A 13608-nucleotide genomic window follows, 5' to 3' on the forward strand; every position below is an offset into this window, starting at 1 on the left:
AAATGAGGGTTTGGAGCTGGACGGAGGCCTTGCTGAGGCCTATATTTAGTCAAATGCGGACAGACTGAACCAGAGAAGGAAAAAAAACAAAAACATTCATGCAGCTGAAAATGGACTCTTAATGTGCACGTGGCATAAATCAGGTATGCTGGCGTTTTCATGAGTTCAGCTTCCCCATAAAAAACAGTGATTGACTGGAGTGACAAATGCTCAACTTTTGGAGAAACTTAGGAAGAATAACAAGGATTGAAAATATACAGAAGAGGAAAACAAGGACAATAGACTTTAACCCCTGATGGTACCATCTAGCAATACAAAGAACATCTCTTCAGACAGGAAATTCAAAAACACCACAGGCAAGGACAGAAGTAGGAAGACAACAATACGGAAGGAAGGGAAACAAGGCTATGGGTGAAACTCAAGAGGAAATATTCGGGTCATATTTTACTCCAATACTATTTTCATGACATGAGATAATGGAAAAACTATTATTACAACAAAAAAATATAATATATATATATATATATATATATATATATATATATATACACACACACACACATACACATTATACTTACAAACCTATAACCTTTTGGACATCCGGCTAAATCCATAGCCAAAAATAGGCAAATCTGAATATGTTAGAGATCATTTGAATTCTTTTTAAATATGTTTTTGAGAATTTTTTGCAAATTTAAAAAACTGCTGCTTTCTGAACGGTATTAACTTGATGATTGACTAAAAAGGGAGTGTATCACTTGATAGTTATCTTCTCTGAGATTATATGTCTGAATTCCAGTAACAGGCTTAATCTCATTACCAAACACACAGCTGGCCATGCTTTCATATTATACTTAACTATTATACTTATAACACAACTTTAAACACTACTCTATACTGAGCGAGAACAGATTGGCCAATGACTAATATAATGCAGAAGGAAATGGTTAACAAGTGTATTTGTCCCTAAACCAAAAACACAGATGGATGACAATATCTTGGAGTTTTTAGCCAGATAAAATCCATCATCCCTAACTTTTAGCGACTTGAACGGTTAAATGACTCAGCATCAGCATCCTTTAGTAATTTAGCTTCACTTTAATCTTTTGCTCTCACATTTTCTACATATTCTAATTCTCTCCCTGACGGCAGAACTCCAGCAGCAATCCAGGGGGTCGCTGACTCTAGAGCCCATTCAGTGTAGCATGTGCCTGTTGTGTTTACCTGACATTTAGGCCGTAGTATAAATGTCAGATTAGCCTGAAATTCACAAAGTGACCTATATCACCACTGGAACTGCTTAAGCATTTGAAAGAATGTTATCCATGATTAGCTCACATCTGAAAGCATGGCCAGCTGTGGGTTTGGTAATGAGATTAAGCCTTGTGTTACTGGAATTCAGACACATAATCTCAGAGAAGATAACTATCAAGTGATACACTCCCTTTTTGGTACAAGTTAATCATCCCGTTCAGAAAGCAGCAGTTTTTTAAATTTGCTAACATTTCTCAAAAACATATTTAAAAAGAATGCAAATGATCTCTAACACATTCGGATTTGCCTATTTTTATGGCTAAAGATTTGGCCGCATATCTAAAAGGTTTCAGGTTTGTTGAAAATTCTATTAAACTTTTAAATTAAAGAGATTTAAAAACGACAGCTGAGTGCAAGATTTAGAGCGAATATAGTTGACATTTTGGTCTTGGTTTTTTTTGTAATTAATACTTTTATTCAGCAAGGAGGCATTCAGTCGTCCAAAAATGACAGTAAAGACACCTATAATGTTACACAAGATTTTTATAGATTTTAGAATTCATTATAGAATTCAGGGGGAGGAAAAGGAGCAAGGTTTAGGATTGATCACATAATAATGAAGATTAGGTTAATCATGATAAATTCAGCTCAGTGATTTTACAGTAGCCTATACGTGTACTTAGTGAACTTCCATAAGAAAGTGTCGGATAATATAATGTAACTACATGGATTAATGTTAGATTTAAATTTAGTGTTGTACATGAGGATGTACATGATGTACATACATGAGGAACAGGACTGTAAAATAAAGAGTTACCAGTGTGAGTGTGAGTGTATATATATATATGTATGTATATATATATATATATATACACACACACACACACACACACATGCAAAACGAAGCAAGTCATAAATATTTGCAACAATTGCAATAAATGAAAAATCTGTAAAAGCAAATTTTCAGTTAGCTAAAACTACAAAATTTTAATTTACAATTAAAATATTGATAAGTGTTTCTAATAGGTGGATAGATAATCTCATGTGTCTATATAAACAGTCTGATTCTTCTACAAAACATGAGGAGCCCCGCTGAGTAAGGAGAAACTGGACACCAGAGCAGCTGAGATAACACAGAGAACCCTTCGGCAACATGTGTGCGCGCACACACACACACACACAAAAACTGGCCTCATAACATAAACCTTATCCTGATGCTGACACACACAATGCAGAAGGATCGACTTTCTAAACGTCACTCTACTCCTGGAGATTTATACCTCACACACATGTCGTAAACCCAACATCTCAAGCCAGAGTCACGCTGTATCGCTCTGCTCTGTAACCCAGCATCAAACAGAGCCCTGTTTTTAAATCTAAATCCTTCCTGATCCGACCTTTACAAGGCCTCAGTTCAAAGGCAGGAGAATACTTCAATCTGACATTCCAAAAGGAAAAGGGTCAATCCATGAAAACAAAATCCCCACCAAAGTCTGAAAGCCCAAAAAGAGAGAAGAAAACAGAGATAGGCCAAAAATCTCCTAAAATCAGTTTATCAATGAGCACATTCTACTGTTTTATAGTTTATCACAGAAAAACAGTGAACTAAGATGCTAGTTCCATCCTTACTTGGTAGCGGACAAACAAACTCCAGCAGTAGTTAGACATCCGAGTTGGTTATATAGTAGGTGTGAATCCATGAACTCTCTCCACTGATCAAGCACTTAACCTTAGTTTGGTAGGAGGTCTCTCTACAATATGTGTTTGAAAGACAACATCAACTTATCAAGATCACATGTATTCGGGGACAATAGCAGACTTCCAAGAAATTTTAAAGGGGTGATGTACTGAGAAATAAATTTTTCCTTGAGCTTTTGACATCTAAGAGGTCATCATATTATAAGAATATCCTGTAAGTTTCAGAACTGAAATCGTCCTTGTTAATCCAATAAAAGCTTTTATTGACACCAGGCTCAGCAAACGATTCATTTTTATAAGTGGGGAACTATGACATCAAAGAGGATAAAACACCACCCCCGCAGAGGAAGATCAACTCCTACTTCAACACGATCCAGCTACCGAGCAATACAAAATATTGTGCAGTGCCTGGTTGTGGAAAACAGTCGCTGCATAAGCTTCCTCTGGATTCCAATAGCCATGGTTAAACTTTATTTTTCATGACGTTCCAGCTGATGAGGGTAAAACCGTCTGTTCGCTTCATTTCACTGAGGATTTTTTTGTAAACAAGACTGGATTTGCAGACCGATTAAGAGTAAAGAACGGTGCTGTGCCGTCTATATTGGATCTGACAGGAATTGTGCAACACACGGACTCTGGGTCGAACATGTATGGTCGAATCATTCCGGTTGCCATTTTACAACATTGGACGTTTTCAAAACAATTTCCCCCACGTGCACCGACAGGTGAGTTGAAACTCATTATAATATGCAAAACTGTTATCCCCTCACAGCAGTGGGCGTTTACTTCCAAGTCTTCAGTGCGAGACGCCCATAAAAACAGAGCGTTTTTGAGCTAGGCTCAAAACTAGGGTAGAAAATAGCCTATTACTTACTCATTTTGATGTTTTGAATGCAAAAACCAAGCGAACGTCATAAATTGACCTCAGACAACAATATAACAAAATTTAAAAAGCCAGTTCATGACCACTTTAAGGTTGTTAATTGTGCTTTCTTCAAAGAAATCTTCTTTCAGATCTGCATGTATGGTATACAGAAGTTGCAGTAACTGAAAAGGCAGTCTTAGAATGCATTGCAACAAGTGTTAATTTTCAGTGAAAATGGCACATAGAGCCAACGGAAAATGTAAATTCTAAATGTCATTCAATGGTACAGAGTTACAAAAGAAAAATATGTCAATCTTATTAAAAATTGACTATTTTATTCAATTTTTGTATGTGGCACTGTACATATTTTTATACTTTGTGTCAATAGCTTAGCAACAGGTAAATGTCAAACTCTTTTGGAATCAATTGTTAGACGGGTCTTCTGTGCACCATTTGTGTTACATTTCTTTCTAAAGTGTTTCAAATCAGTCATTTATTTGTAAGAGGATATTATGAGATTATTATTATTATAATATTTATGAACATTAGGCACACAATGGCTACTTCCTCCTCTGCAGTACGACCAGATCTACAGTACAGTACAGCATAAGAACAACCTTCTTTATACAAACCATTTTAAACTCATGGTTGGATATTAGTAAACTATTTAATAGTATGAAGTTCTCAAGATGAAGTTACAGTACATTCTGGAAAGTTTCAATACGGTGTTCATTTACATTCAAGCACATTTTTTCTCCAATAAAGACTCCTTTTATCAAATGACGCTCACTTCCCAGAAACAATATCTGCAAACTGCAATTTCTGTACACTACCGTTCAAAAGTTAAGTAACCATTTTTTCCCTGAATAATACTTTCTCAGCAAAAATTGAATCAAATTTAAGTGATCAAAAGTGACAGCAAACGTAACAAAAGAGTTCCATTTCAATTAAATGTTGCTCATTAGGTATTCAAAGAATCTTGAAAAATGTATCATGGTTTCTCAACAAACAAACAAAAAAAATTAAAGCAACCAAGGTTTGTAACATTGTAATGATTTCAGAAGGATCATGCGGCACTGAAGACTAATTTCCGGTGAAGGTTTAAGGATGCTCGATAACTTCCGCCGATCGTAGGGTCCAAAACAATACCGAGAATTTATATTAAATTTTAGAATCCATGGTTATACTAAAGAAACGTTAGTCACAAAAACAGATAAAACAGACACCACTCATTGTGTTTATGCTTCTTTTTAAAATTATATGAAATAAACATAACTATATATAAAATTACATCTAAACGCATGTACGTTTCGTTTCAAAGACGGGAGGACAGTAAATTTGGAAGACTCTGCCATAATCCCGTTTTCCTCGGTTTTCCTCCGCTTTAATCTCCACAATCGGAAATGGACGAGCGGAACTTTTGCATGCATATAGCCCATAATGGATGAAATAATTGCTGCTAAAAGTTCAGCTTTGATGTTATAGAAACAAATTCAATTTTAAAATATAACAGAATTTCAAAAACAGACAAAATCTTTTAAACTAAACTTTTGAACGGTAGTGTGTAGAACAGCAGTATTTTGCCATTTATGGTTGAAAAGAGGTCGTATTGATTTTAATACTGTACATCTCATAAGATGCAATGAGTGTCGCTTATTTTATCTGCACGTTCAATGTTTGAACGTGCAGATAAAAAAAAGTGTCACTGCAGAGTGTATCAGTGGCGCCTGATCTGTCATGTGTGCTGGATAACTCCATCCCCCTGCAGCAAACATAAGGTGTTGTAAATACTTCATGAGCAATATGCCTCTTCAGAGGACACACAAGTGTTGCCTCTAACCGACAGGGACTTCATTGGCTGTCAGTATGAATACCAGAGGGATTCACCGATATTAGTAGAGCAGATTTGCTCATCAGAGAATGAACAAAGTGACAATCAACTACATTCAAGAGAGGAGGATATACAAGGGAAATCATTTATTTGCAGTCTTCTTCCTCAGAAACAACACTTTGAGTTAGATTAGCAGATGAAAAGTTTCTTGTATGTGGGTCAGGTAGTGTTTGTTTGGCAGCTCTCAAACTTGTCTTGACATACTTAAGTGAGTGAGTGAAGCAGAGATGAATGAGGTTAATTGGAACACTGCTCCATTGAGAGGCTCCGTTGGGAAAGAGGTATCGGGCCAGCGTTGGTTCTGAATTCAGCAAGAAGCACGAGCAGAAACCAGTGCGATCTTGTGGAAATGGGTATCATTCATGGTAACGTGACATCAATGATGTAATGACTCTTATTTATGGCAGTGGCTGACGTTCCAAGAGAGTGACATAAGTGTGAAAGACTTTTGAATTAATATTCATCCAAAATATTCCATTTAAAAAAACCTGTAATTTACTCACCCTCAACATCCCAGCTAGACTTTTCAATAAAATGAAAGTGCATGGGGGATTGGGTAGTTACAAAATGACAAAAAAGTAAACACAAGAATTTAAAAAAATTAACTACAGTAAAATAGTCCATAGAAAAGACTATAGAATAGCACCAGATGCTTGTGTTACATAACGCATCGCTCTTATTTGTTTTGAATGGGGAAAAGTGCTACGCTCAATATGGCGGCATAAGTCCCGCCTTCTAAATAAGAGCCAATTTCCGATTGGCAAAGTCATCGTGTCACTGCGGTTAGAAGCTCTGCTTCCAATATGAAGAGTCAGACACGTGCTTCCACTGCGCATGAGCGAAACAAAATTAATGAGACAGTTGTTGTCAGATTTCATTGGTGATTTTAAATATGAAATTTAATCGTGTGCTTGGCAAACAGTTTTGGAGAATTTGATGTTTCCCCCATTCAAAGAGCCCGAGAAGCGTTTCGTAGATGGCCGTCGAGTGAAATTACTTGTCTCAAAGGGACTTTGTCCACAGTGACAACAGTAAAAGTGCATTTTGAGTTCTGTACGTAGCTATCCTGATCTCATGAAATGGCGTATGTATGACACGCCAATTCGTATTTCCATTTTTGGCATGCTAGCAACACGCATCGCTTTTCAGCGTGTTTATGAACGCCGTTTACTTAACGTTACATTACTGTATATATAAATATATGACATTCCCCAACCCCGTCCCTAAACCGTCTCGTCACAGGTTAATACCATTTATGAGTCTCCCCGTACCATCCTAGGAAAAAAATATCGCTCCCCAGATGTACATCACTCTGACATTTAACGGTGTAGACATACACGCGGCTAGCTCAAAATGCGTATATAACACGCCACTTGACTTGAAAGTGGAGTGTATGTCTACGCAAAAGTCATGATGCCATGTTGGACACAATAATGAGAAATGTGGATTTGTGAAGACCAATGTCCCATTCATAAAAGAGCACATTTTTAGAAAATATAGATTTAAGAATTTGATACCATGGAAAATAATGAAGAAGTTATATATTTAACCTATTTGAATTACTAATTTATGAAGTCATATCTAGTCATATCTGTAAATAGAGAAAAGTTGCTCCGGCCACTTTGACGTATAGTGTGAAAGTGGCATAGGTTAGTTGTCACAATAGGTGCGAAAGGTTGACATGGAGCAGATAAATCTCAAACCTCAAAGGAATAATCAGTTTGTGTTTTCTTAAACGCCGAACAGAGGCGAGTCTGCTGGCCAAAAGAGAATTCTAAAGTCACAGAGGTCGTAATAAAACAAGAACCAACAGTGACTTGGCTTTCAAAGATGGCCAAAACACAGAGATTGAAAAGTGACGAGGAGATCGTGTTTTTATTACTCAATAAGTGAATGAGATATTGTATTTGCCATATAAATTGCCATATGTAGCTCTCATTGTAAAGCATTATCTATTGTGAAGGGTCATTTCATTGTGGTAGTCATAGCGCTGTGCTGGAATTTATTTTCAACTTCTTCAGCTAGTCAGCTTGAGACCATTTCCATCTAAACTGGTTATATCCCTTAAGCCAAGTAGTGAATGTTTTATGAGAAGTATGATAAATATTAATCCGCACAGACACGCATAGCAGAAGTACAACCAAAACAATGTTCGTCCGCAAAATGATTGCAGTTTTTTTTTTTAATTGCTAGAGGACCAAAAGTTACATACTGTACCTTAAAACTGTGGCTTTTGAAGACATGGAATATTGCTAACTGGACATATGCACTAGTTGCATGATATTTTTTATGATGATTTTGGATGCTTTTTGAAAGCTCTAATCTCCATTCATTATTCAAAATTTCTCCTTTTGAGTTCCATAGAGAAAAAGCTAACTGGCTATTACCAGTTTTCCAACTGTGAAATCCTAAAATTAGTGATTATGATTGTGTTCTGATCTGGAATTTTCAGTCCAGATCATTTTTCCCTGAGTATAAAGCAATGACAAGCCACAGCCTGAAAATAAGAATAAGAAAAGAGAAAAACCTAAATCTCATTTAGCCAACCCTAAAGGTTTACAGTGACCTCTCTGTAAATCTCTTTGGAGGCCATAAGCCAATTATGCAATTAAATTAAGCATACACACAATAGCCAAAAGCAAAGAACAGTTCAATAGGTGTCAGCAATTAGTTTATTAATACTTTCTTTCCTCTTGGCCATAAAGAAGAATATTGTACCTGCTTCTCTTTTACCAGATCTTCCTCCTCCCTCTCGACCTTTCTTCAGCACTGCCTTAAACATGGTAAAATCCCCACCTTTACTGCGGTCTTTTGTTCCTGCAGAAACACAGGTATTGAAGAAGAGCACATTTAGAAACACAATGTATGGTGACTTAGCAATTGTTAAACGAAAATCAATCGCTCAACGCCACAATGCTTTGAGTGAGCAATTTAAACGAGTCACGACACCAACTAGATAAAATGAATAGGGGGTTTTGTTTTCCATGGTGTTATGCGTGCGAGTTGCCACCTTGTGACGGGAGGAATTGGTTGATGAAATTCCCACATTCCACATCTAATTAACGCTCTGCTGCCTGGTCTATAAACAAATAAATAAAGAAACAGTGAGTGCCAGCACTACCCACACACTGTAAACTGCTGCACGCCACTCACTCACACAATCCATTAAATGTGAAATAAAAATACATTTAATAGCACAAACTGAAGAAAAACTGAAAGACCTTCAGTAGGCAAAGAAAGGCCAGTTGCTATAAACCACTCAAAATAAGAGGGAAACTAGTTTGCCACTGTCCTTCATGAGTCCATACCATGTGTCTACACGGCAGCTGTCCACCCTGACAAGTCTCTCAGACAATGGAAGGAAATACCAGCCCGTCTACCAAATCTCCACTTGATTCTAAAATAGCAGAATGGATCCGTCAGCTTATCTGAGTATCCAGGCCTGCAAGCTGCTCTCTCAGAGGTGGACTACAATCTTATGAAGTCATAAGGTTACTCATTATCATAATCACCACCACCAATGGAATACGCAAAAAAAGGGACGATGCCTGCATTAGAGAAGACAGTGTTGTGGCTATTTCAAAGAGACATTTCCAAAACTCATTTGTTTGACCTTCCTAAGGCTGACGAACTTAGAGTGGTTAAAACTTATTTTGAACACTGTTCCTGACGATTAAAACCCAAACGTGTATCTGCGCACTGCACATTTTTGAGAGAGAACAGCTTGTTTTCTGTAACTTTTGTGAGACGGTTCACCACTTCTTAGGAAAATTAGCCATGACGTGATCGATTATTGTTTGTATTACCCTAGTTTTCTGACAAAAATATCACGATTAAATGGTGGATAACATTATATTTATAATGTATAAGGAAATTACAAAAAAAGCATACCACTCTGAAACATCCTGCGAAATCTGTGCTTGCAAAGTCTGTGCATGAAATCCGTTCTGCACGATCCTCGTCCATTAAAATTGTCAGGGTCTGAATCAGACTTGAATTGGTTTGAAATTTACGCCATAGTTAATATTTACACTAGAGAAGAACTCGCTGCTCTAGAGGGGTGGGAACACGCGCTAAGCGCTGGGTCACAATACACTGGGCCAGCTAACCAATCACAGCAGTGACAGCACATTTCGTATTTCAGAAGGAGGGGCTTCATCGAAATTGGCGTGTTTGAGCCAGACTGGGGTGAAAGCAACTGCAATGTAAAATATATGAAAGTAATGCGTTTTTAAACAATCAAGCTTGAAATTGTCGATAATACATTTAATCGATAAAACTTATCGATCATCGATTAAGCAGGATCATGCGTGTACGTACTGCTTAACCGTGAAACATGCAAGTGAGTGCTCCGGTGTGGCGAAGTGTTGAGTCCCACTGAATGACACACATTGGAGTTGTTTGGGACGATTTTACACCTTCATCATGACTATAAGTTTGCGTGTGCATTCGCAGCATTTTGTTTTGTGCAAACGTAAGTTGTAATAGTAAATCTTGTGTACGCCTATCTATATCTAATTTATCTCATATTGAACGCATTTGGTTAAGAATTGACGTGATATTTAGCGCTCAGCTCAAACGACAATGCACGACTAATAATAAACCGGGACTGTCATTAGGGTTGGGTATCGAGAATCGAGTATCGATTGGAACCGGGACTAACTCTTCGTTTTTCCCGGAATCATTCAAAAGTAAAAATTTCGATTCCTAGTTTCGATATTTACAGTCCGCCGAGCGGAAGAAGAAACCGCTGAACAACACCAACGAAGAAGCGTCTACCGGAAGTGTTGGCATAACCACGTGAGTCGAACATGAGTACCTTACGTCGGCGATCCAAAGTGTGGCTTCACTTTTCTAAAAATAACGAAATCTCGGCAAAATGCAAAATTTGTGACAAAAGGAGTATTTTTTACAGAAGGAGTATTTCCTTCAGAAAGGCCGTTGGTTAGCAAGGTTAGCTAAACTTTTTTGACCCTGCCTCTTAGAAGAATCGGAATCGAGAATCGTTAGGAACCGGAATCGAAACAAGGAATCGGAATCGGAATCAGAATCGTTCAAATTCAAACGATACCCAACCCTAACTGTCATAGTACACAAGATTATTAAGAGAACAATAGTGTAATAAAACATTGTGAATTATTTAGGTTTAAATGTCATGTCGCATTGTTCCAGGAAGAGCGCATCCACCACAACATGAGCCATTCTGAATGGCACGTTTAAGTTCACTTGTGCATTCACGTCATTTTTTGCAGATATCATTTTGTAATATTATGTTTATTTTAGGGATGTCAAACGATTAATCGCATCCAAAATAAAAGTTTGTGTTTACATTATATATGTGGGTGCATTGTGTATAATTATACATCTATATCCAGTATATTCATGAAAATATTTCTTAAATATATACAAGCTTGTGTGTGTGTTTATATATATAATAATAATAATACAATAATACACAGTGCACCCACATATATTATGTAAACACAAACTTTTATTTTGGATGCGATTAATCGCGATTAATCGTTCGACAGCCCTAGTTTATTTTGTTTCTGATTAATATCGAAAAGGATGCGTTTCTTTGAGTTAAATAAACGCTAACAAAGTGCTCAACAGTTATTCATTCAGCGCGCGCCGCTCAAGCAGAATGCACAACTAATAATAACGATGGTTAATTTGGGGGCAGTCATACTACATAACATAATGACACTATTTTATTAAATGGTTGTGAATTCATTGGGTTTAGTAGGAGTTTCAGTGCGTTCATGTCCACAACAGTCACACATTTCTGACAAGCACGCATCTGAGGCGGCGGTGACGCATTGCATATCTCGTTATATTTATATATTAACTAATTAATTTAATTTATCAATCACATCAAAACATTTTACAATCCTACTAACCCTTTATTTAGATTAAAAACCACTCTTATTAATTTGGTGAGGAACATAGCTTTTTGAGCAGCATTTTTAGACCCTGTAATGCTGTTTGCCATTAATGCTAACGATTAATCGATTAATTGATTGTTAATTTTAACGACGATCGATCATGGGAATTTGAATCCCTAATGAAAACACATCAAGAGTTCGTAAAAGGCCACAATAGGACCCCTTTTAAAACTGTACTTGTCTAGTCAATGCTTTTAAACTAAAATTTATTTGTATACAGTGTGAAATCTCAAAACCTGAGATTAATTATCAACTTAAATAATAACCCAGGCTAAAGTATGAACAGAAAGAGACACTGAACAACATGGTTTAAAAGTTTAAAAATGACCCTGGGGTAAATATGAAAAGACCAAATGAGTGATGGACTGACTGACTGATGCTTTGTTTTCTGTGATGTCCCAAAAAATGATTGTTTAAGCAGAAAATCAGAAAAGAAGAAAAGAAAGAAAATAGAGTAGCAGTGCGCAACATGTTTTTGTGGGGAAATGACTTTAAGAAAGGCATTAAGAAAAGTTTCTTCTGAGTGTTGGTTTGGGCTTAAAAACAGTCACCATCAGCAAACGATTTTGCTGATTCCTTCCCTCAGCCACAAGACTGCAGTGCTAGCCATAACCAGATTAAAAAAAAAGAACAAATGAGTGGAAATGAGACAATCCAATGTACGGGAAACATATGAAATTATTAAAAGGCAAAAGAGCAAATTATTTCTTATAAATGATGAATCACAGTTGTGCACTTACACTACTATAATTTGTTACAGTTTTGGAAACAAACTCTGGAATTGATTAGATTGTGTTCTGTTAATGTCAAAATGAATTGTCACCAAGCCTAAAAAGCAGCACTAGAACTGGTTCAATGGATCAATGCTAATTGCCTGGATTTAAAAGGAGCCACATCCTGTCGTTCAGAGACGTGGGTTTTGAAACACAAGCCTAAATGACACAATGAAAAACACATCACAGAAATTGTGCATATCCAAAGACCATCTCATTTTCTCATCAACCATCATTTCCTCTCCTCCTGTACATATTAGACACATATGCACCCCAGGAACATGAAGCAGAGTCACAAACGCCTGGCTTCTTGTCAGGCCACATACTGTATAGATTTACAGATACACTGATGTCACAAAGATGATGTCACAATGAACTTCATCTGGATAGTGCTGGATTCAAGGAAAACAGGCATTGTGTCTTACTGAGACAAAGCACATACAGGCAGAACTCTGAAAGAAGAACTTTTCACTCTCGTTCAATAATGGGATGTTTCACTACTAAAAGGATTATTACAAAACCCTCAATTTTGTATAATACTAGCTTTTTTATAGATGGATCATAAATACTGGCTAACAATTTACCGTCACAACTGATATTTATTTATGGTCGTTCTTCTTTTAAAGTCATTGATTTTTGTTTGAGAAGCTAAATAAAAACCCAACCAAATCATCCCTGCAAGACGCGTGACTAAAAATCTAATTACAGACTCCAGAAAAGTGCATTAGAACTTCACCAGTCTTGGAACCAAGCAACTGGAAAGCCCTGGTTTGACCACCGCTGGCCCTCCACCGTGAATAACGTTTTAAGTTGTACTTTCTAGTAATAGCAGGTTTCTGTGGGCCATGACTGCAGCCTAAATGTGAGTTTAATTGGATGAAAGCTGAGATATATCAGAAGCTGGAGCGAAAATAGAGGATGACAAGAAACAAGGTGGCGACTTGGGTGGATACTGAGGGAAGAAAAGCAAAGCACGACTTAAATGTATAGAAAACAGAGAAAGCCTTGCAATCGGAAAACACAAAACTACATTTAGTCGCATAATGCTGAGAGATACAGTATATGACAATATAAAACAGATGAATGGGACCTTTTCATTGAAATGACACAATCAGAAACATATTTGTAGCGCAAATGAACGGACTCGTCTTTAGCGTTTCAGAATTGGCGGTGCTCGTTCAC

General features: G+C 37.0%; 1 protein-coding gene across 4 annotated transcripts in view; it reads right to left on the reverse strand.

Annotated features, from left to right (window-relative positions):
* The window catches only part of tanc1a (tetratricopeptide repeat, ankyrin repeat and coiled-coil containing 1a), an 87365-nt gene that overhangs the window by 68149 nt on the left and 5608 nt on the right, over window positions 1–13608 (reverse strand). For all 4 annotated transcript variants that reach the window (XM_039689411.2, XM_039689409.2, XM_039689410.2 and 1 more), the window contains exon 2: window positions 8427–8525. In XM_039689411.2, the coding sequence (XP_039545345.2) occupies window positions 8427–8490 (64 nt within the window). In that variant the 5' untranslated portion in view covers window positions 8491–8525. The remainder of the gene's footprint in view (window positions 1–8426; window positions 8526–13608) is intronic.

The sequence above is a fragment of the Pimephales promelas genome, chromosome 8 (genome assembly GCF_988280905.1).
Source record: "Pimephales promelas chromosome 8, fPimPro1.hap1.1, whole genome shotgun sequence".
Lineage (NCBI taxonomy): Eukaryota > Metazoa > Chordata > Actinopteri > Cypriniformes > Leuciscidae > Pimephales > Pimephales promelas.